This window comes from Salvelinus alpinus, chromosome 9, assembly GCF_045679555.1.
Source record: "Salvelinus alpinus chromosome 9, SLU_Salpinus.1, whole genome shotgun sequence".
Lineage (NCBI taxonomy): Eukaryota > Metazoa > Chordata > Actinopteri > Salmoniformes > Salmonidae > Salvelinus > Salvelinus alpinus.
The window spans coordinates 55,241,603-55,265,680 of NC_092094.1; the positions used below are offsets into that span (position 1 = coordinate 55,241,603).

General features: G+C 42.7%; 1 protein-coding gene across 2 annotated transcripts; it reads right to left on the minus strand.

Moving 5' to 3' along the window:
• cpeb1a (cytoplasmic polyadenylation element binding protein 1a) lies at positions 1 to 23,803 on the minus strand. 2 transcript variants are annotated; one of them, XM_071326761.1, is made up of 12 exons: positions 23,410 to 23,803; positions 22,737 to 22,911; positions 21,167 to 21,373; positions 8,052 to 8,254; positions 3,837 to 4,122; positions 3,320 to 3,433; positions 3,086 to 3,175; positions 2,544 to 2,680; positions 2,057 to 2,255; positions 1,701 to 1,795; positions 1,526 to 1,606; positions 1 to 1,344 (listed from the first exon to the last, which is right to left on the minus strand). In XM_071326761.1, the coding sequence occupies exons 1-12, from the start codon at positions 23,422 to 23,424 to the stop codon at positions 1,234 to 1,236; spliced, it is 1,713 nt and encodes a 570-aa protein (XP_071182862.1). In that variant the 5' UTR covers positions 23,425 to 23,803; the 3' UTR covers positions 1 to 1,233. The 2 variants fall into 2 exon arrangements, with proteins under 2 accessions (XP_071182862.1, XP_071182861.1); XM_071326760.1 differs by having other exon boundaries at positions 3,071 to 3,175; positions 23,410 to 23,713.
• Between the last annotated feature and the right edge of the window lie 275 nt (positions 23,804 to 24,078).

Genomic DNA, 24,078 nt, shown 5'->3' on the forward strand with positions numbered 1-24,078 from the left:
TAATGCTTCAACACCTTTATTGTGCAATCAGAACACCCTCCACACCTGTAGGCAACTTTAGCAATATTAGCAAACCAATGAGGTAGACTTTCAAACCCTAAAAAGCAGCACAAGAAACTTGATAAAAGAAAAAGAGGGATGACAATAGGTCTTTGGAACAGAGCCTCCGATGACAACAAAAGGGGTGGGAGAAGGGTATGGGGAGGTAAGCCATGTTTGGTCATATCATACTAGCAAAGTTAGTTCTACATTCAACAGGAACCAAGCGGCTAAGAAAAACACTTCCAATGACATCTGTCCTGCTGAAAAAAAGATAACAGGTGATTAAAAAAACAAGTCAAACCTTTTCTCAAGTGCAAATTAAAAAGTACAACACTAAGTTGATTAAAACTATGTACAGTCGAGATCAAGGTTTGTTCCAGTGTTATTTCCATATTATCTGATCATTAGTTGAAAGCCTGTTGGTTTGACTGGTCAGCATCTGGCAATGGATGGCTAAAAACGCTGGAGCACCGACACAGCTAGGCAGAGCAAAGGCTTCAACCACTTCATATTTCTAAAAAATGAAATGTACAAACCGACAGCCCCAGGCAATTACTTTGAAGGGGCAAAAACTAAAAATCGGGCAAAAAAAATTAAAAAGCAGTCAAGTAGATATTATATTAAGTTACCATGTTAGGACTTAAAACCATGAGTAAAAATGTGTAAAATACCTGCGTAAAAATATCAAGGTACGCTACTGGACAACTGATTCCCAAACTCCTCACCCCCCACAACAAAAACATCTACCTCTGAGGAATTTTAGTAGGTGTGGTGGGATGGTCAAAATCACAAAACAAAAAAAAACACACAAAAAAAGGCACAGTCTGGCATCTGCAATGAAGGACAATGGGACCTGAAATATATAAAGTGAAGGATCAACAACAAAATTAACTCAAAATCTAGGGAGAGGAACATCTATGGATGCCTTTTAATGTCCTGCCCTGAATTGTAATAGTAGTTGTCTCAATGACTCCAACACTTTACTGCGCATAAGTGCCATTAGTGAAAACAAGTAAACGGCAAAAAGAGAGCGCAGTGCAGTAGTGAATATTCCTAGTGGTTCCTCCCCCTGGGCCCTGTTGAGGGGGACAACAAGCTCTGGGGCTCCTGTGGTTAACCTATCCCTCATCCTGGCTCCAGCTCCTGTGGGGGATCTCTGGAGCCCCCTGGAGTGTTGCCATGGCAGGCAGCTTAGCTGCAGTCCAAGCGCTTCTGGTTCCTCATGAGAGGCCTGTGGCTGCGGAGCACGTCCATGGAGTGCTGCCAGTGCCAGCAAGAGCGGCAGAAGTACTTGTAGCAGGCCTGTAGAGAAAACAAGTCACTCAGTCAGTCACCACTTCAGACTGGAGCACTCGCATTTATTTCACTAATAACAAGACCTGAAATGCAGCATCCCCAAACTGTTTAGTATTAAGTAATAACCCATCAATAAAATTAGTGCTGGACATTATCCTCTACCCTCCATTGCATGGTGTGTTCTCACCAGGTCTCTGCAGAAGAAGGGCCCTGGTTGTCGGTTACACACTTGGCACGTGGAGTCCTCCAAGTAGGGGTCGATCTGAACCTGAGTAGACAAATCAATGCATTGATCCAGCTAGAGAGCTTAGGTTGCCTCAATCCATCTCTCAATGGAGATGCCCAATGGAAGCTCTCCTTACCTTTTTGGTGAACTTTGGAGTCTTGATCTCCACAAAGGCGGCGCTCACAGCCTTCAGGTAGCTCCTCTGGTTGTTGAAGGTCACACGTCCCGACCCTGCCGTTAAGGACACATGCTTAAACATCCCCTTCGTCAAAGTCACAACTACCTCAGTCAGACTGTCAGCTGTTAACAGATTCATTTCCCCTTGTATTATAAAGGCACTATTCCCTTTTTAAATATCATGCTACTTGTTATCCCTGAGAAAAAACAGCTCACGTGGTCCAGTAGATAATGATGGAGCTTGGGAGGGTAAAGAGTAGTGTCAGGAGACAAGGCTAACCAATCCCAGAGTGCGTTGGTCCACACTACACCTACCTATAGGGTACTTGTGTTTGTCCGTGTCGATGCCAGAGTACATGACCCCTCCGAAGAGGTTGTTCATGATGAAGGCCAGGGCCTCTGCGTTGAGCATGCCATGCAGCGCTCCTACAAACACAGTCTTACTGGGGACCATCCGCTGGGACGGGCAGCGCACAAAGTTACTGTCAACCAGCACCCAAGGGATTACCTGCACCTGAGGACATGCGGGGAAGAAGAAGATTTAAAAAAATGTAATACAGAGGGTTTCAATTTGAATACTGCAACCAATTATGAAGGCTCCATCCAAAGTCAGTCACACATGGAAATGAGTCTAGCCCTGATGGGGCCAAAGACTGAATTAGTGAGAGCAATATAGCAGAAGGGCCAACCTCATTGCCTTCACCCATCTAATTCCTACAGGTCAGACAGCAGGTAGGCTAGGTGCTACAAGAACGTCCTATGGACAGAAATGGAACCAGGCGTTTGAAAGGGCACTACTCACGTCCTTGCAGCGCATCCTTCGGCTAGACATCTTGTAGTAATACTCCCTATAGTCATCCTTGTGGAGCAGGTCCTGGGTGCAAGCCTGCAGCAGCCCATGGACAGACCGCTCACTCTCAAACACCAGATACACATAGCCTGCAGAGACCAGTGTCAGTTCAAAAACACACGCACGGAGTATATCATTCCCTGCCTGACGTAGGCTAGACATATCACAGCGTGTCAGTGTTATTCTACATTCTTCAATATCTATATCCCTGTAGCATTGTATCCCTCTTGTATATCCTTACCGCCTACATGCAAAAAAACACAACAAAAAAAAGGTACATAACATTTGCACATTTCCCTGAAATACAATTCAGGTTGACTATGGATTTTAGGTTATTTTATTCCACCGAAGAATAAACAAAAATAGAAGGCACCACTTACTGTTAAACACCAGAAGTGAATACATGCCAATGTACGTGTCCACCTCTGTGCTCTGGGAGAACAATGAGTAAAATAAAATTCCTACCACATCAGCATTACCTTTAGGCATATTACCTTTGGGTGGGCAGCGTGGGTGCCTCCCATCCTTACCCGGCCACTCCACACTCAGAGGTCCGTACATGCTGAACGTGCCGACCAGGCTGGCTGTGGAGGGAGGGGAGAGAAGAAGTTTGTCTGCTAAATTACTGTGACTCTAATCCATCAAACCTGGGTTATGTTCAGTAGCGCACAACGTTTTGAAACGGAAACAAAATTAGCATTCTTATTGGGTTATTTGGCTCTTCTCACCTTCAGTCACATCCCATGGCACACCGCCCAGGAACACTTTACATGAGTACACTTGGTTCTTGTAGTTCCTGGGAGGCAGCTGGCCACTCCATGTGAAGGTGGCATCGTTCACAGCTGGAAGAAAAAGTAAGAAAGATGATAGCACAGAACTGTAGCATGTAGAAGAATATAGTGTAAAATGCAACTAAATTACTAGACTCCTGAAATTGCCCAATTAATGTAAATGAGTGACAATCAAGTTGAGTGAGAGGGGAAACCAGCAAGAACGTGGCCGTGGAGAACTGGGGTGTATTCATTACTTCTTGCAACAAAAACATTTACTGTTTAAGAACCAAAACGGAAGCAAACAGAGCAAACGGAAAGAGGGGCCTACATGAATCTGTCCAATAGACATTGGAAAATGTTTTCCATTTGGAGTAAACAGTGTTGCAAAACATTTTGTAAAAGACAAATCATTTTGCAATCGAATCAAACTAACGAATACACCCAATGTTGTTTCCTGTGGTAGCTACAGTACCTGCAGCCTGTCTGTGCAGGCGAGCCTCCCTCTCGATGTTGAAGGGCTTTTGGGGATCCTCCAGCAAGTCCCAGCTGGGCCACACTGAGGCCTGGGGAAAGCGCTTGGCCAGGGGCACCCCACAGCGGCCCTGGCCCGGTAGGGTGGGGGGCTCAGGGCTGAGAGCGGAGTTGTCGTCGTGGAGGTCCAGGCGAGAACAGCCAACGGCTGTGCCTAGAACGTGGGGGTCCCTCTGTTGTACCCCCGGCATCATGAAGGGCAGGGGCGGAGAGATCCGCAGAGAAGACTGCAGAGAGGGAACACACACACTTAACTACAGCCAGAACTGTGCACAGAACTCTAGTGTCAGTTCCAAATCAATACCTACCAGTGTTGTGTTCGAGACCGATTCAAGATCAAGACCGGGAGGGGGACAAGGGGTCCGAGAGAGTCAAGACCAGAAAAATGCCAGTCCAATTCAAGACCATTGTAATTTTGTAAAACCACCACCATAAGAGTTCAAAATATCCAGTATTTCTGTGTTCATATTTCAGAACATTTGGATTCTTTAGACATTCAGAATAGTGAAAAAATACATGCGGAGGGAAAAATAGAGCCACTTTACAAATTATTACTAGCCCAAACACCGTGGGGAATAATGGGCCTGCTAACGATTTATAAAATAATGTAATTATTTTTAAATATTTCCAATTTATTCTCTTTGGTTTTTGTTGGAAAGGAAAGGGTTAACACGGAAGAGAAAATATATATAAATCCTGATTGTTTCTTTGCTGGTCTCTAGCTAGCCAAGTCAGCTATTGGCTAGGCCATCTGAAGCAAGATAAAGGCATCTGCCATTCAACTGTAGTAGGGCAACATTTTGTGGAGTGACAGTGGAATCAACCAATAACAATTTTTTGTTAACTAGTCAAGTCAGTTAATTAAGAACAAATTCTTATTTACAATGACGGCCTACCCCGGACGATGCTGGGCCAATTGTGCACTGCCCTATGGGACCCCCAATCGCGGCCGGATGTGATACAGCCTGGATTCGAACCAAGGACTGTAGTGGCGCCTCTTGCACTGAGATGCAGTGCTACACCGCTGCGCCACTCGGGGAGCTTAATAGGTGGGACCGTTTTTATAAAAACGTATGGAAACTTCTGCCTTCTTGAAGGCCAACACGTCACCGCGCAATAGCGAGCAGTAGTTTTCCCCATCTCGCTAGCTAGCTTTTGTCGTCGGCTAGTTTGCAGTGGCTGCAGCAGGTGTTATCAAAGAGGATGTTGTTGCTAATTTGTTCATTTGCTAGTTAAGTTTCAAATGATCATCATCAGGTGAATGGAACTGTGTTTATTGCAGTGCGCTTGCTGTTTGCCATCGCTGAAAATAACATGTGAGAAACATTGCTGCATTTAAAGTTTTACTGACAGCATTTTAGCGTCATGAAATCTTATTAAAATCTGTTCATATACACCCCCAGGAAGTGTGACACTTAAACATTTTCTGACAAGCGACCACTTAGAGGTGGCCATTTTCACGTTTACATTAATTTTTAGAATGTGTATACTATGGCATGTGTGAAAATTCTATAGCAATATAGTGTGTGAAAGTGGCTGTGCATTTGGACAATTAATAGACACTGCAGTAAATAAAACATGTCTTGTCCAGGACCGGAGTCTACACAGACCTGACCTTGCAACAGCGCAAATTTAGATAATTCGAACGCATTCGCTAAAAGCCACAAAATACACCTGCATGGATATCTGTAAACACCACGTGAGTCCTCTAACATTTGGGAACTTTACAGTCCTATTGATCAAACAACCATGAAAGGTAGGCTCTCTCCCTCAGTTATGCACATCAACTAATGCTAGCCAGAGCAAGATGAGCTCAAATTTAACAACGGAACATTAGATAAACCCTCTCAAAACTTTGCAACTAGTTGGCCGTCAAAATTGCACTGATAAACGATGGGGAATTGTAGCCTCCTCATCCTTCTGCAGCCTCCTCATCCTTCTGCAGCTTGCCTGCCAATGCATACTTATCCCAACCTAGCACCCAAGCTAACTGGCTAAAGTTGGCTAGCTAGCTACTTCCAGACAAATGAGAGAACACCTCACTGACCATTTTACACGCCTTAGCAGAGCTGGTTACATGTTATCTAGAGCATTCTTGACCATCACGCTCCCCATCCAACCTGACAGAGCTTGAGAGGATCTCCAGAGAAGAATGGGAGAAACTCCCCAAATACAAGTGTGCCAAGCTTGTAGCATCATATCCAAGAAGACTTGAGGCTTTAATCGCTGCCAAAGATGCTTCAATAAAGTATGGAGTAAAGGGTCTGAATACTTAAATCCAGGTGATTTAAGTTTATTTTTAATACATTTGCAAAAATGTAAAAAGGGGTATTGTGTGTAGATTGATGAGAAAAGCAAAACAATTTTATCCATTTTAGAAAAAGGCTGCAACATTGAATGTTGAAAAAGTCAAGGGGTCTGAATACTTTCCGAATGCACTGTAAATTGAAACGTCTTTCCTTCCCTACCGATGTCATTCTTCTGTGAGCTGCTCCTTGCCAAAACAAGTTGAAAGCTGCACAATCTTGCTGCCTGCAGATGATATTCCACTGAAACTAGGCTATGTGTGCGGCGCGCATGTGAATATATTTCATGCGCTTTGCGATTATGTAGGCTACTTTGAGCATGATTTCTCTATTGTACTACATAATTGATCGTATACCTCCACTACACTACCTTGATACATATCAGTAGGGAATAAGTAGTGAGTATACACAATGCCCACTGAAAAAAAAGATGGGTATAATGTTTATACCTGCGTATACCCTCCTCTACACCACTGGCAGTGGTGAGTGCGCTGGTATTACGTTTGCTGTCCTTTCAGAATCGCAATGTTTTCAAGAAAGGAGTCTATACATCCTTTCTGGTATGGCAACAGCTTGGCCTCCGACCGCAAGGCACTACAGAGGATAGCGCGCACGGCCCAGTACATCCCTGGGGCCACGCTTCCTGACATCCAGGATCTATATACTAGGCGGTGTCAGGGGAAGGCCCCAAAACATTGTCAAAGACTCCAGTCACCCAAGTCATAGATTGTTCTCTCTGCTACCGGAGCTCCAAGTCTAGGACCAAAAGGCTCCTTAACAGCTTCTACCCCCAAGCCATAAGACTGCTGAACAATTAAATCAGATGGCCACCCAGACTATTTACATTGACCCCCCCCTTTTTTGTTTTTACACTGCTGCTATCACTTATCTATGCAGTCACTTTACCCCTACCTACATGTACAAAATAACTTGACTTACTGTACCCCTGCACCGGTACACCCTGTATATAGCCAAGTTATTTTTATTGTGTTACTTTTTAATTTGACTATTTTTACTTCAGTTTATTTAGTAAATATTTTCTTAACTCTTTCTTGAACTGCATTGTTGGTTAAGGGCTTGTAAGTAAGCATGTCACAATACCTGATGTATTCTGAGCATGTGAAAAGTCAAATTTGATATACATTTTGTCTGACAAAGCGGTTATGCGCTGACAGAATGGAAGCAGATCATTTGTTTTTTTTGTGTTTTTTTAAAACTCCGCTGGTCTAGGCTGTCAGACGGAGTCAAGACCGAATACATATGTATCCGACAAGACCGAGCCAATGTGTGATCTCGAGACTGGTTTTGAGTACTACAACACTGATACCTACCCAACCTTTACTCTGACATACATTTTTCACAATTAGTTTGTTGTTGATGGATCCAGACAGTTTAAGTGCATACCAGGAATATTTCCAGCTGCCTCAGGCTAGCCATAACTGATTATAGTGGAATCAAATGGGGCAAACCGCTATTTCACAATAAAAAGCACAAAATGGCCTACATCATCTTGAATATAGCTGAGGAGTGATCAGATTAAACAGGGCCCCTTAACTTACTGTTTGAATAGTAGACATCAGCAGTGCTCCTCGTCATTCACTAACAGACCTTAGCTCAATTATTAGCCTTTAAACTGCAACATTTTATCTCCACCCCATGCCAAAATGTGTTGAATTGCAGGAAATTAACTTTTGATTTGGTTGGTGGGGTGTCGCAAAAGGTCCCAAGGTGGTGGGGCCCCCAACCTAAACTTGCTTAGAACCCCTAAAAGGCTAGGGCCGGGCCTGAATCTGGGCCTATGAAACTGCGCCATAAAGACGTCTATTCTAGGGTCTTCAATCAAAACTCACCAGCAGCTCAGAGAGGTGGTCCGATCCGGAGCTAAAACCACTGGTTTCAGAGTCGGCCGGGCTGTTGCAGCGCGAGTCCAGGAAGGCGCGCCCCTCCACGCGGGGATTCCCACCATGACTCAGCCCAGGGAACATCGCCAGCAGATCTGTGGTGCCCAGAGGTTCCAGAGGCTGGCCCAGTGGGCTACCCAGCATGCCTAGCACTATAAATACAAAGAATACTCATGTGCTCATCATACTGCAACTTGAGTGGGACGTCACTGAAGGTAACCTCAACAAATTCACAGAGCCAGTGAAGACAGCATTTTGTTTCCTCTAGGTCAGCGTTTCTTAATTCTGGTCCTTGTGCAAAGAGGTACACATTTTAGCCCCAGCACTACAAAGCGGATTCAAATAATTAACTCAAGCTTTGAATCAGGTGTGTAGTGCTAAGGCAAAAAACTAAAATGTGCACCCCTTTGGATTCCTGCAACCAAGATTAAGAAATGCTGCTCTGGGTGATTTCAAGTTATAAACCTTGGAACACATTAAAGTGAAGTACACAACCTTAATGTATGGGTTTTAATGGTAAAAGGATAAAGCAGAGGAGTATTCAGATGAACAGCCCTGGGCACAGTTTCCCAAAAGCGTCAACGCTAAGTTCATCGTTAGAACTTGCATAAGAGCGTCATTAAATCGGAGCGGTTTCCCAAAAACATTGTTAACGTTGCAATTGAAAAACGCTCGTAATCTAACACCTGCCTAAGACCACTCATAGAAGACCTAAGTACGTCATTAGATACTTTTTGCCCTCCCGTCACTTTATACACAGATCTCCATTTAACAGAATCACACGCTTTATCCATATCTCTGTGACCGTGATAACTTCAGAACAAAGTTGATAAGTTGCCAATGTCTTTGCAATTGATACAAACAAGCAACGTATAAAACAATGCTTCAAATGAAAACAAATCATATTTAAATACATTTCATGTTCAAGCAATTGAGTTTTTACTACTGTCCAATTTGTCTCGATACATTTCATGTGTAGCCTAACAGTGTGACAAATCTGTAATTTAGTGTATTTTCATTTTGTAAGCATTAGATTAAGCCGCCTCAATATTTGCAGGCATAGGTGGTAATATTCCTAGAAGCTGATCAGTCGTCAGTATTGTGAAATTATAATGTTAAGGTAAGATTTGATTGGAGAAAGTACAGCGCTCCCCTTTTGATCCTATAGTATCGACATGCTCCAACGACACACTTAGCATCTCTGCATGGTGTTTTGGGAAACTCATGTTACATCTTCGGCCGTTGTAGAAAAGATGCATTGTTAAAACACTCCTAAGCCCCATCGCTATTAGGGAACTGGGCCCTCGGCATTCAAATGTGATTACATTCAGTGGCCTCACTGCCCTGGACGAGGGTGCCACTGCCAGGCCAAACAAAACCGTGTCAGCAGCGAGTGTGCCATGCCAGAGAAAACTGATTAGTCATAGCAAAGAATTAAGAGACGTGACGAGGCAGAACCAGGGCTGGCCCCTTCTGGAAGAGTGTTTACCCTTGTGCACAGAAATAGGTCTGATGAATCATCCTTGGAAGTAGGAGCTCATTGCTGCCACTTGCATCAGAGGCCATCCTAATTCAGAGAGCACATTATAGCTCAAAAATCATACCAGCACACCCCAAAAGGGGATTAGGGGGTTCTATTAGAACATTTGAAAGAATTAATCACAGCAAGGTTTATCACAGCAAAGGGTTCTATTAGGGCTGTGGTGGTCACTAAATTTTGTCAGCCAGTAACTGTCAAGCAAATAACTGTCGATCTCACGCGAAATGTGTTTATGTTAATTAACGGCAATTGGCATAAACACATTTCGCATCTCCCGGCTTCCACACAAGCCACTGATGCAGATCTTTGGAACATCTACATTTTTAAAAGTCTATAAGTTCATGTAATATAGGCTACACCTTCACAATAAATACATTATTTTTGACAGTGTGAGAGCAAAATTGAAAGATTGTTATAATACTTTAAATGCATCAAATGGTTGTTTTATGCAACAGAATAGAGAGTTCTTAGAACTCTATTGTGTCTGTGTGAACTGAAAGTGGGCCTCTGGGAGATAACACTGACAGGAGATTTACAATGTCTTTGGGGATACCGCATTCCAGAGCATGAGTTCATGTTTCTGTTCTATATGGTACCAGAGAGACATGGCTCCAGTATGGAGTTGGGGGGCCAGACACTGGTCTCTACACAATGAAAACTTTACAGCAGATACAGTCTGCTGTGAATTATAAGTATCTTTCATATAAATCTTAACCTCGTGACCCCTATTGTGTTTTATGTAGACTGGAAGATGGACTTTGCTATAAAATGCTGTGGCTCAAACCAGCTTGTTGAGTTGGCAGTGATCACCTCCAGGGGTGGTTACCAACCAGCTCCATTACTGCAGTAAATAAATAACGTTTGATTTTTAGATTTCTTCAAAATAACCTCTCCTTTTGATTACAATATTTACACCACAACAGGCCTAAAGAAACATGATATGAAGAAAATGTAGTCTATTTCAGAAGAACAGAAAAGCATACTTTTTAAAAGTTATCCTTATGTTAGGTACTGATCTGGCTATGCCATATGGCTGTGGGCTACACTAGTTCATTTAGCAGACAAGATTTGCTTATAATTCTGTGGCATTATTTTATAGTATGAAGATCAAATTTAATAGAAATAATATTTCCTCCAAACAATTTGAGGTAGTGCACACATGCAGCTATTCTATGTTGAGAGGTTAACAAAGAAATAGGTACTCCTATATACTTAATTTAGAGTTATGTAACTTTAGTTGTGATACAAATGGTGGGCTACATGTTTAGATTTTTAATACATTGTAAGGCTGCATGATGCAACTAATGATGATTTGAAAAAAGTTGCTTGAAAGGCATGAGCTCTACTTTGTTTTTTTATGCAGGCTGTAGACACTTCGTCGTCTCTCATTCACAATTTGAGAAGCACTTGATAATGCCTTGAATTTCCCAGCGGCATCCCCTTTGTGTGGCCATAATGTAACCTAAAAAAATCCATTCCTTTTGCATCCCTTCTCCCCGAGTGCTGCCTGTTCCGAAGCACCTCTCGCTCACGCGGCTGATCGGATCTTTCTCACAGGCTACAAGTGAAGACAGACACATCGGGACACAACTGCTTGCGTCCTTATACAACTCCGAGGTGCATATTGAAGATATTTGAAGAACTGTCCACATTTACTTTGTCAGCCAACAAGATGAGTAAACCTAACGAACAGCAAAGGCACTAGCCTATGTCAATCTACTACCATAGTACAAAGTTGACCCATTCTATTCTGTGCCAGAAAGAAATAATCTGGCACAGTTGTGGGATGCGATAGATCCAAAATTAATACAAGCACTAGCATCAAAAAAACTTTTTTACATAACGAGGCTGACATGTGACTGATTTCTTCACATTATATGAGCAGCAATGCGCACACGGCAATAGGCTATAAGCACGAATGGTCCATTAGCTGGAAAACACCATTATGACCACAAATGCGATTATGCGTGTAATGCTTTTATTATAAAAGGTGAATTTTTATGGTGAAAATGATCTTCCACAAACTTGAAACTAACACGCTGCGTGACCCAGTTAGGCTCTACACCTGTTTTAAAGCGGATTAATGTGGTTAATTTTAAGAAGTTATTCGGCCACTTTAGTTGTGATACAAACCTTATGAAAACCTTACAGGCCTCTGGGCAAGGCTACATGTGTGCAACTGTGATTAGAAATTTGTTTAAAAAGGCATTGTTTGCCTTAAGCTGGGTATCATTCCCAAGTGCTAATATATAATTCACAAGTGATACAGTAGGCTAATATTGTCACCCATCAGACTAATTTTGATTTAACCTTTACATATACTAACATGTGTAAAATTCATTTTGATTTAGAATGGACCATTATCATGCACGGTCTCAAAATAGGGACAGGGGGGGAAAACGATGATGTTGCCTTCGTGACTGGTTGAGCACCGCCGGTACACACTACCAAGTGCGCCATTTTTCAGATGTTGCCCTACCGGAGATACACAGTAATAGCGTCACTGCTATTAGCTTCACGGCATACTATGGAACGCCGTTTGGGTCTTTGTGTGTCAAAAAAGACACGTCAAATAACACTATTTGACACGTTAAAAAAGCTTTTAATTTATCACGTCAAATAACAGTTCTATTAAAGAATGTTGTGTGTTCTGAATTTGCAAGTGCAAGCCAAGCGCCACCACTACTATCAGTAGCACTGTCAAAGTCTGCAAACAAGCGAACACCGGCCACGAACGATGTGCTTACAATACCGCGTTGGTAATAAAGAATAATTCGTTCGACTGCAACTTCTGGCTAGCACCAATACAACCAGCCTGAAGACCATGACCAGTAGAAACTGCAGTCATTTTCATTATTCTTAGCAATGATTTAGGAATCCCTGCGAGTAAGTATTAGCTAGGTAGCAACTTGTTCGCCTATTGAAAATAAATAGCTAGCCAGCTACTTAACCCTGTTGCCCAAAGCCAACGTTACAAGCAGCCGGCTAGCTTCATCTGGCTAGTGAAGCTCGAGTGGACCGGGTTTTGTTGTGAAGCCAGCCACAATAAGGATTAGGCACAATAGTGGAATTTGCAGTTTGCCTTCAAAATAAAATGCAGAAGGTTACAAATTGGTGGAATCATACCATATTTAGACTAGATAATGTTAAACAAGGTTGGAATGTGAAGCAATGAAATGGGGTATCAGTCTACTCGGTGGTACCCAAAGAACACAACTGTTAAAGAGTTTACGCAAATATTAGCGTTGTGTCTCTTATCGCGGGACTGTGGAATCACCTACCCAGTCAGCCTATTGTGTGTATTGACATTCATATTGCACTGTACAGCTTTACCTAAGGCTTGGGGATCAATGAAATAAGTTATCAGTCTACTCAATGCCCAATATATTTTTTCCCAACGTCCTCCTCAGAGTTCAGACTCCAAAATATCCACGCAGTATTGTTTTTCCTCAGGAATAGTGTTCAGTACACATAGGTTGACAATAAATGTGGCTCAATTCAGTTGTTGTTTGAGTCCCGCAATAAGAGCTACGACACTAATGTTCTCTGGGTCACTGAGTAGACTGATACCACATGTAATTGATCCACAATCCATAGGCTGTAAAGTGAAATAAGTAAGCCCCCAATGCAATTCTAAAGTATAATACATCCAGTGTGATTTCAGATTAAATAATTTGTTAATTTGACACTTGTTGATTTTATGTAACATGCCAACCTCGTTTAGCATGATCTATTCAATTATGGCATAATTCTACTATTTGTATTAATTTGCATCACTGTCAATGTCATATTTATATTTTGAAGGCTAACCTCAAAGTCCGTGGCTAATCCTTATTGTGGCGAGCTTAACATAGATGGGTCCGACCACCATTAATCAAATAAAATAACTGTCTTATAAACTAGGGTTATTATAGATGACACCTACTGAAACATGTCGTTTTGCTATGTTTTAGGGGAAGAACATTGTTTGCATCCATAAACTAGCTTTTTTTTTTTTTTAATGACCAGCACTGTAGGTGTGCGAGACAACTTTACCAGCATCATAGCATACGTATCGATGAACCGTTGTGACATGTGAAATACAAGTGAGTGTAACCAATATGTAATAACTCCGTAAAAAATGTATGAACACGTTAAATTATTATGTGACATGAGGTCATATTCAGGTCCTGATTGGTCAACAAACTTATTTGACGTGCATCTTTGACACGCAAAGACCCAAACGGCGTTCCATAGAAATCCTGGTTGAGAATGAAACGACTGAACAAATGAACAACAAAACAGCACAGCAAGTAAGTGAAAGAAATAGGTTTTGATTATGTTTCACTGGTAATGGGGACTAGAGGTCGACCGATTATGATTTTTCAACGCCGATACCGATTATTGGAGGACCAAAAAAGCCGATACCAATTTAAAAAATGTATTTGTAATAAAGACAACAACAATACTGAATGAACACTTATTTTCACTTAATATAATACATCAATAAAAATCTATTTAGCCTCAAATAAATATTGAAACATGTTCAATTTGTTAAAATAATGCAAAAACAAAGTGTTGGAGAAGAAAGTAAAAGTGCAATATGTGCCATGTAAAAAAGCTAATGTTTAAGTTCCTTGCTCAGAACATGAGAACATATGAAAGCTGGTGGTTCCTTTTAACAGGAGTCTTCAATATTCCCAGTTAAGAAGTTTTAGGTTGTAGTTATTATAGGAATTATAGGACTATTTCTCTCTATACGATTTGTATTTCATATACCTTTGACTATTGGATGTTCTTATAGGCACTTTAGTATTGCCAGTGTAACAGTATAGCTTCCGTCCCTCTCCTCGCCTCTACCTGGGCTCGAACCAGGAACACATCGACAACAGCCACCCTCGAAGCGGCGTTACCCATTGCTCCACAAAAGCCGCGGCCCTTGCAGTGCAAGGGGAACAACCACTCCAAGTCTCAGAGCGAGTGACGTTTGAAACGCTATTAGCGCGCACCCCGCTAACTAACTAGCCATTTCACATCGGTTACACCAGCCTAATCTCGGGAGTTGATAGGCTTGAAGTCATAAACAGCTCAATGCTTGAAGCACAGCGACGAGCTGCTGGCAAAACACACGAAAGTGCTGTTTGAATGAATGCTTACGAGCGTGCTGGTGCCTACCATCGCTCAGTCAGGCTGCTCTATCAAATCATAGACTTAATTATAACATAATAACACACAGAAATACGAGAAATACTTAGGTCATTAATATGGTTGAATCCGGAAACTATCATCTCGAAAACAAGACGTTTATTCTTTCAGTGAAATACGGAACCGTTCCGTATTCTAAGTCTAAATATTCCTGTTACATTGCACAACCTTCAATGTTATGTCATAATTACGTAAAATTCTGGCAAATTAGGCGGCCCAAATTGTTGCATATACACTGACTCTGCGTGCAATGAACGCAAGAGAAGTGACAATTTCACCTGGTTAATATTGCCTGCTAACCTGAATTTCTTTTAGCAAAATATTTAGGTTTAAAAATATATACTTTTGTGTATTGATTTTAAGAAAGGCATTGACGTTTATGGTTAGGTACAGTCGTGCAACGATTGTGCTTTTTTCGCAAATGCGCTTTTGTTAAATCATCCCCCGTTTGGTGAAGTTGGCTGTCTTTGTTAGGAAGAAATAGTCTTCAGAGTTCGCAACGAGCCAGGTTAGCAGGCAATAACTAAATATGCAGGTTTAAAAATATATACTTGTGTATTAATTTTAAGAAAGTCATTGATGTTTAGGTACACATTGGAGCAAAACAGTCCTTTTTCACAAATACGCACCGCATCGATTATATGCAACGCAGGACACGCTAGATAAACTAGTAATATCATCAACCATGTGTAGTTAACAAGTGATTATGATTGTTTTTTTAAGATAAGTTTAATGCTAGCTAGCAACTTACCTTGGCTTCTTACTGCATTTGCGTAACAGGCAGTCTCTTCGTGGAGTGCAATGTAATCAGGTGGTTAGAGCATTGGACTAGTTAACTGTAAGGTTGCAAAATTGAATCCCCGAGCTGACAAGGTAAAAATCTGTCATTCTGCCCCTGAACAAGGCAGTTAACCCACCGTTCCTAGGCCATCATTGAAAATAAGAATGTGTTCTTAACTGACTTGCCTAGTTAAATAAAGGATAAATAAAAGGTGTAAAAAATAAAAAAATAATTTATATATATATATATATACACTGCTCAAAAAAATAAAGGGAACACTTAAACAACACAATGTAACTCCAAGTCAATCACACTTCTATGAAATCAAACTGTCCACTTAGGAAGCAACACTGATTGACAATAAATTTCACATGCTGTTGTGCAAATGGAATAGACAAAAGGTGGAAATTATAGGCAATTAGCAAGACACCCCCAAAAAAGGAGTGATTCTGCAGGTGGTGACCACAGACCACTTCTCAGTTCCTATGCTTCCTGGCTGATGTTTTGGTCACTTTTGAATGCTGGCGGTGCTCTCACTCTAGTGGTAGCATGAGACGGAGTCTACAACCCACACAAGTGGCTCAGGTAGTGCAGTTCATCCAGGATGGCACATCAATGCGAGCTGTGGCAAAAAGGTTTGCTGTGTCTGTCAGCGTAGTGTCCAGAGCATGGAGGCGCTACCAGGAGACAGGCCAGTACATCAGGAGACGTGGAGGAGGCCGTAGGAGGGCAACAACCCAGCAGCAGGACCGCTACCTCCGCCTTTGTGCAAGGAGGTGCACTGCCAGAGCCCTGCAAAATGACCTCCAGCAGGCCACAAATGTGCATGTGTCAGCATATGGTCTCACAAGGGGTCTGAGGATCTCATCTCGGTACCTAATGGCAGTCAGGCTACCTCTGGCGAGCACATGGAGGGCTGTGCGGCCCCACAAAGAAATGCCACCCCACACCATGACTGACCCACCGCCAAACCGGTCATGCTGGAGGATGTTGAAGGCAGCAGAACGTTCTCCACGGCGTCTCCAGACTCTGTCACGTCTGTCACATGTGCTCAGTGTGAACCTGCTTTCATCTGTGAAGAGCACAGGGCGCCAGTGGCGAATTTGCCAATCTTGGTGTTCTCTGGCAAATGCCAAACGTCCTGCACGGTGTTGGGCTGTAAGCACAACCCCCACCTGTGGACGTCGGGCCCTCATACCACCCTCATGGAGTCTGTTTCTGACCGTTTGAGCAGACACATGCACATTTGTGGCCTGCTGGAGGTCATTTTGCAGGGCTCTGGCAGTGCACCTCCTGGCACAAAGGCGGAGGTAGCGGTCCTGCTGCTGGGTTGTTGCCCTCCTACGGCCTCCTCCACGTCTCCTGATGTACTGGCCTGTCTCCTGGTAGCGCCTCCATGCTCTGGACACTACGCTGACAGACACAGCAAACCTTTTTGCCACAGCTCGCATTGATGTGCCATCCTGGATGAACTGCACTACCTGAGCCACTTGTGTGGGTTGTAGACTCCGTCGCATGCTACCACTAGAGTGAGAGCACCGCCAGCATTCAAAAGTGACCAAAATATCAGCCAGGAAGCATAGGAACTGAGAAGTGGTCTGTGGTCACCACCTGCAGAATCACTCCTTTTTTGGGGGTGTCTTGCTAATTGCCTATAATTTCCACCTTTTGTCTATTCCATTTGCACAACAGCATGTGAAATTTATTGTCAATCAGTGTTGCTTCCTAATTGGACAGTTTGATTTCACAGAAGTGTGATTGACTTGGAGTTACATTGTGTTGTTTAAGTATTCCCTTTATTTTTTTGAGCAGTATATATATATATATATATATATATATAAATAAATAAATAAATAAAAAAAAATATCGGCCAAATCAGTGTAAAAAAATAACGATTTCCGATTGTTATGAAAACTTGAAATCGGCCCTAATTAAAATCGGCCATTCCGATGAATCGGTCGACCTCTAATGGGGACATACGTAAATGCCAACAAAATAACCTTTTGGTCAGTGTGGTGTGTGTGTGTAACCTTAAACTAGGAAAATCAGTTAAGAACAAATATATTTACAATGAAGGCCTACCCCGGACGACCCTGGACCAACTTTGCGCCGCCCTATGGGACTCCCAATCACGGCTAGATTTGATATAGCCTGGATTCGAACCAGGGACTGTAGTGACGCCTCTTGCACTGATATGCAGTGCCTTAAACCGCTGCGTCCATGTGTGTGTGTTAACTATTTAACTGTACTAGAATGCTTAAAAGGCCGCTCAAATATCGGTTATTGGCTCCAGGATGCTGGCCTTCTAGGCAGCGTTGCAAAGAAAAAGCCATATCTCAGACTGGCCAATAAAAAGAAAAGATTAAGATGGGCAAAAGAACAGACACTGGACAGAGGAACTCTGCCTAGAAGGCCAGCATCCCGGAGTTGCCTCTTCACTGTTGACGTTGAGACTGGTGTTTTGCGGGTACTATTTAATGAAGCTGCCAGTTGAGGACTTGTGAGGAGTCGGTTTCTCGAACTAGACACTCTAATGTACTTGTCCTCTTGCTCAGTTGTACACCGGGGCCTCCCACTCTTTCTATTCTGGTTAGAGACTGTTTGCGCTGTTCTGTGAAGGGAGTAGTACACAGCGTTGTATGAGATCTTCAGGTTCATGGCAATTTCTCGCATGGAATAGCCTTCATTTCTCAGAACAAGAATAGACTGACGAGTTTCAGAAGAAAGTGCTTGTTTCTGGCCATTTTGAGCCTGTAATCGAAATGCTGATTCTCCAGATGCTCAACTAATCTAAAGGCGGCCAGTTTTATTGCTTCTTTAAAAATCAGAAAAACAGTTTTCAGCTGTGCTAACAATTGCAAAAGGGTTTTCTAATGATCAAATAGGTTTATTTGAACAGTGACAAACAGAATAACAAAAATCCAGAAAACCACATGTCAAATTTTATAAATTGATTTGCATTTTAATGAGGGAATTAAGTATTTGACCCCCTCTCAATCAGAAAGATTTCTGGCTCCCAGGTGTCTTTTATACAGGTAACTAGATGAGATTAGGAGCACGCTCTTAAAGGGAGTGCTCCTAATCTCAGCTTGTTACCTGTATAAAAGATACCCGTCCACAGAAGCAATCAATCAATCAGATTCCAAACTCTCCACCATGGCCAAGACCAAAGAGCTCTCCAAGGATGTCAGGGACAAGATTGTAGACCTACACAAGGCTAGAATGGGCTACAAGACCATCGCCAAGCAGCTTGGTGAGAAGGCAACAGTTAGTGCGATTATTCACAAATGGAAGAAACACAAAAGAACTGTCAATCTCCCTCGTCCTGGGGCTCCATGCAAGATCTCACCTCGTGGAGTTGCAATGATCATGAGAACGGTGAGGAATCAGCCTAGAACTACACAGGAGGATCTTGTCAATGATCTCAAGGCAGCTGGGACCATAGTCACCAAGAAAACAATTGGTAACACACTACGCTGTGAAGGACTGAAATCCTGCAGCGCCCGCATTGTCCCCCTGCTCAAGAAAGCACATATACATGCCCGTCTGAAGTTTGCCAATGAACATCTGAATGATTCAGAGGACAACTGGGTTAAAGTGTTGTGGTCAGATGAGACCAAAATGGAGCTCTTTGGCATCAACTCAACTCGCCGTGTTTGGAGGCGGAGGAATGCTGCCTATGACCCCCAAGAACACCATCCCCACCGTCAAACATGGAGGTGGAAACATTATGCTTTGGGGGTGTTTTTCTGCTAAGGGGACAGGACAACTTCACCGCATCAAAGGGACGATGGACGGGGCCATGTACCGTCAAATCTTGGGGGAGAACCTCCTTCCCTCAGCCAGGGCATTGAAAATGGGTCGTGGATGGGTATTCCAGCATGACAATTACCCAAAACACACGGCCAAGGCAACAAAGGAGTGGCTCAAGAAGAAGCACATTAAGGTCCTGAAGTGGCCTAGCCAGTCTCCAGACCTTATTCCCATAGAAAATCTGTGGAGGGAGCTGAAGGTTCGAGTTGCCAAACGTCAGCCTCGAAACCTTAATGACCTTAAAGATCTGAAGAGAGGAGTGGGACAAAATCCCTCCTGAGATGTGGGGAAACCTGGTGGCCAACTACAAGAAACGTCTGACCTCTGTGATTGCCAACAAGGGTTTTGCCACCAAGTACTAAGTCATGTTTTGCAGAGGGGTCAAATACTTATTTCCCTCATTAAATTGCAAATCAATTTATAACATTTTTGACATGCATTTTTCTGGATTTTTTTGTTGTTATTCCGTCTCTCACTGTTCAAATAAACCTACCGTTAAAATATAGACTGATCATTTCTTTGTCAGTGGGCAAACGTACAAAATCAGCAGGGGATTAAATACGTTTTTCCCTCACTGTACACATTTTTTAAATCAGCCGTTTCCAGCTCCAATAGTAATTTACAACATTAACAATGTCTACACTGTATTTCTGATCAATTATGTTATTTTAATGATATTTTTATTTTTTTATTTTTTTTAACGTGCTTTTCTTTCAAAAACAAGGACATTTCTAAGTGACCCCAAACTTCTGAACGGTAGTGTACACGCTCGTAGTTCGTCTATTTTATAATCCAATGATTGTACGTTGGCTAATAGGACCGATGGTAAAGGCAAACCCACTCGCTATCGGATCCTTACAAGGCACCCAGACCTACATTCCCGATATCTCCCTCTCTTTCACCTGCGAATGACAGGGATGAGGGCCTTGCGGGTGTCTGGAGTAAATCCTTCGGGCCCGACGAGTTAAAGAAAAAATCTTCTTCCAGTACGAGGTGAGTAATCGCTGTCCTGATATCTAGAAGCTCTTTTCGGTCATAGGAGACAGTGGCAGAAACATTATGTGCAAAATAAGTTACAAATAACGCAAAACAAGACAATAGCACAATTGGTTAGGGGACTGTAAAACGGCAGCCATCTCCTCCGGCACCATTATCCTATCCTATAAGCAATGTACTTCATATTAGGAAAGTTGAGAAATAAATAGAGTAGGCCTAGCCTACATAAAGCTGATGGAATTGTCTTTTTAAGAGGCCATCACTTTGTTTTCTCACGCAATAGCATAGCCTATAGAAATGTTACACAACATGAGCTCATGGGCTCTCATGAAGTGTTTGATTAGATTTTCGATTACATTTGCATTGATGTCAGAGTGATTATAGGGACAATAGAGTGCCGAGTACCAGGAAGTTAGCAAGTTTGGTAAGCTACTAATAATCATAATCATCATCAGCATAAGAGATTGGAGAAGCCTAATCACCGTGACCCAACGGTCACATGGAATTTTACGGTCTTCATGACCGTGATACGGCCCCCGCAACAGCCCTAAGTCCTATTCCTTCCCGGTGATCCCAAAACCAGTTTCTAACGAAAAGCTAAAATCATGATTCTTCCATTTATCCAAAACAGACTACTCCCACCTCAACTACATTTCATAAAGGTTTTTTTAATTTCTTAAAGAAGAAACCCATTTTTCCCCCCTTATGAATGTTTTGTAGGTATGTGTATAATATGGCACTGGTACTCACTGGAGGGCGAGTTGGTGTGCGACGGAGGCTCCATGGCAGCGGAGGGCTGCTCCCAGCAGGCTAGGCTGAGCGACTGCAGCCCCAGGCCCAGCTGAGTGAGATCAGACAGGCCACCACCACGGAGCGTAGAGCCCTGGGCTCTGGAGGGGCAAGGAACCTTGCTGCCTATAGGGCTACCCATCGGAGCAAAATCACCATCTAGTAAGTCTGGAGAGAAGGAGAGAGAGATAGAGTGAGTATAAATGAGGCAGAGAAGGAGTACAAAGAGAGAGAACCAGACAAACCAAGTTGGGAGAAACTGAGTAAGGGAAGGCGTGAATCAGACAAAATAACAGAGAGCAGGTATAAAGGGAGGGTATAGTGAGAAAACATTCACACCAAGAGAAATGCACAACCTCTGGAAAATCAATTCTACATAGTCTAGTACCTAACTACCTCCCACCTCATCCACCACACCCCTACCATCATCTCAGCCTTACCTACTGTACCCGGGCAAGTGCCCAGAGGCTGCCATGCCTCTGTCGGCATCACCACCCAGCTAAGCATGTGACCTGGACCAGGCTGCCCTCACACACTTCTGACGCTGCCATTCGGTGGTGTGAGAGATGGGTTGAATAAAGCTCTCACTCAGCACATGGATCCAACCAGGCAGCACCCGTGGCTGGGTGGCTCAGGAAGCAATGTGCTCTACTCGGTATCTCTCGGTAGAACGTGTGTGAGTGTGGGGCTCAGCAGTGCTCCCCAGAATCTCTCGGCCGACAATGTATGTGTGCGTGCGCGTATGGCCGACTCTCCTGTAGCTCTCGCGAGTGTCCAACCGCCGCTGCGCACTGATCAGACAGGCTGAGCGCTGCTTTCTCTTGCCTGCCTGAGCATGTGTTCCAAAACACTGACTGGATTCACACAACAGCGATCTGAGGAGAACAGCAGTCTGAGAAGTTGGACCCCCTCCAGATTCACCTCATACGCCTCCAGACCCCCTCCCCATACGCCTCAGTCTGGTCTGACTCAGCAAATTGGACCGGTAGGGAGGCAGACAGATTCAACACTACTATTCATTCAACACTACAAAAAAAGCCTAGAAGCTTATTCAGAAGAGTATAAATTTACTGCTCAGATAAAGATATATATTTTGAGATGCATAATTATCAGCCTTGTAGAACAGGGCATTATGTCTGTTCAATACATTACAATTCTATCTGCAATGTTACAAATCTTGCTTCTTGCTGAATAAGCCCTTTACCATTTGGCAAAACTAACAAGACGTCCCTGTAAGGAGATGGAAGTCAAGTTCTGCCTCGGTATTGGCAGGAACTAGTACCTGGATCAGTTACAAGAGCAGCATGAATCAGCTTCAATGCTTTCCCAATCTCATTGACAAAAAGGGAATCAGCTGACTGCCATTGTGGTCCCAAACTGCTATAGAATGAGTTCTGCAGGAGTTATGAGAAACAATGCTGAGAACTCAGCATATTTATCAGAATAAAACTGAAAAGTGATGCCTCATAGCTGTTCAATTCTAGACTAGACCCAATTTTACAAAACATTTCTTAAATGGCTTTGGAATTACCTGACAGGTGATGGACACGCTCCCCCTTGTGGTTTGTGGGTGTAGTGCACACCCCAGTGAGGTCCAGAGAGTTGCCCAACATATTGTTAATTCGGCGGAAGATATCACCATTGCTGCATGTAGGCAGGGTTTGAGAGCCTGTATGCCAGTGGTCATGGAGCCTCAGGTCTTCTTTCTGTTTGCAGTATGAATGTAGAACATGCAATGTACAACAAACAGACAATACTGCACATACATCAAATTTAGGCTTATTCCCCAATAAGGTAGGTTTATTCCCCGTGTAGTCTAGATAGGAAACGTTAAAATAATAGGCCTAGTCTTTACAACTTGGCCTTGTTGGCTATTATTTCTCCGGTTGTCACTACGTTTGAGGTAAACTTATTATCAGTCAAGTGATGGCAAAAACACGATTAAATTTGCACTAGACATAAAAGGCAACCATAACTACATTTACATCGTTCAACAGTTAGAGCTGGACTGGTGATTATTTATGAATGGAAAATGTTAAATTGAAATAACATATTGAAAATGTCTATAGCTAACGTTAGCAGTTGCACCGTGGACAAAAGCTAAAGATGCTAAAGGTTCATTTTACAAAGGACATAGTCGTTGAACGACTGCGAAATTTATTTTATAGACAGCGCTCGACTATTCACACAAAAAGTCTACTTACCAGAGAAAAGGCCATATTATTGGACAGGAACCCGCGGGGATGTGTCAAATATCTGTCTGTCTGCCTCGAAACACTATTTGAAGACTACTTTCAAGACTCAGGTGTCATGATTAGGAAAATGTGCGTCAACTTATCTGTTAACGGCATGCGGGGTAATTCATTTGAAATGGCTGAAGCGGCACCACTGAAGTAGAGATGCACAGACCTACAAATCACATTTTAACTAATTAAAATGGGGTACATCATGTCGTAGTTTCAGTACTATAACTTCAGTATTTCATTGCCTCCAGTTAACCTCTGAAAACGGATTTTGAGACACCTATTGAACTATTTAAAGTTCAGCACGCGGAGCGAAATCACAGTCTGCTCATGGGCCCTAGGGTCAGTTGCTTCCAGACATGACGTCATATCATATCTAAATTGGATACATTGTACTTTACAAACAGGAAGTAGCTGAATTTGAAGACAAGTCGATAACAAATATCCACATCAAAGTGTATCAAGTTAGGTTTTCCATCTCTTCGGTCCACATACAAAAAGGCTATAGACATTGACACATTTCATCCGTTTTATTTCATTATTTTCATTTGAATAATAAATAAAGCTTAAACACCACATTATTTCATAACCACACAGAAGATATGGTAGACCATAATCATGACATCAGAA

What these genes read in the sequence shown, in the direction of transcription:
- cpeb1a (XM_071326760.1), bottom strand. An exon ending in GCGTGTCCATCACCTGTCAG is followed by an intron (nt 21,374 to 22,736) that starts GTAATTCCAAAG and finishes CCTTCTCTCCAG; the next exon opens with ACTTACTAGATGGTGATTTT. An exon ending in CAAAGGTAATATGCCTAAAG is followed by an intron (nt 2,681 to 3,070) that starts GTAATGCTGATG and finishes TGGTCTCTGCAG; the next exon opens with GCTATGTGTATCTGGTGTTT.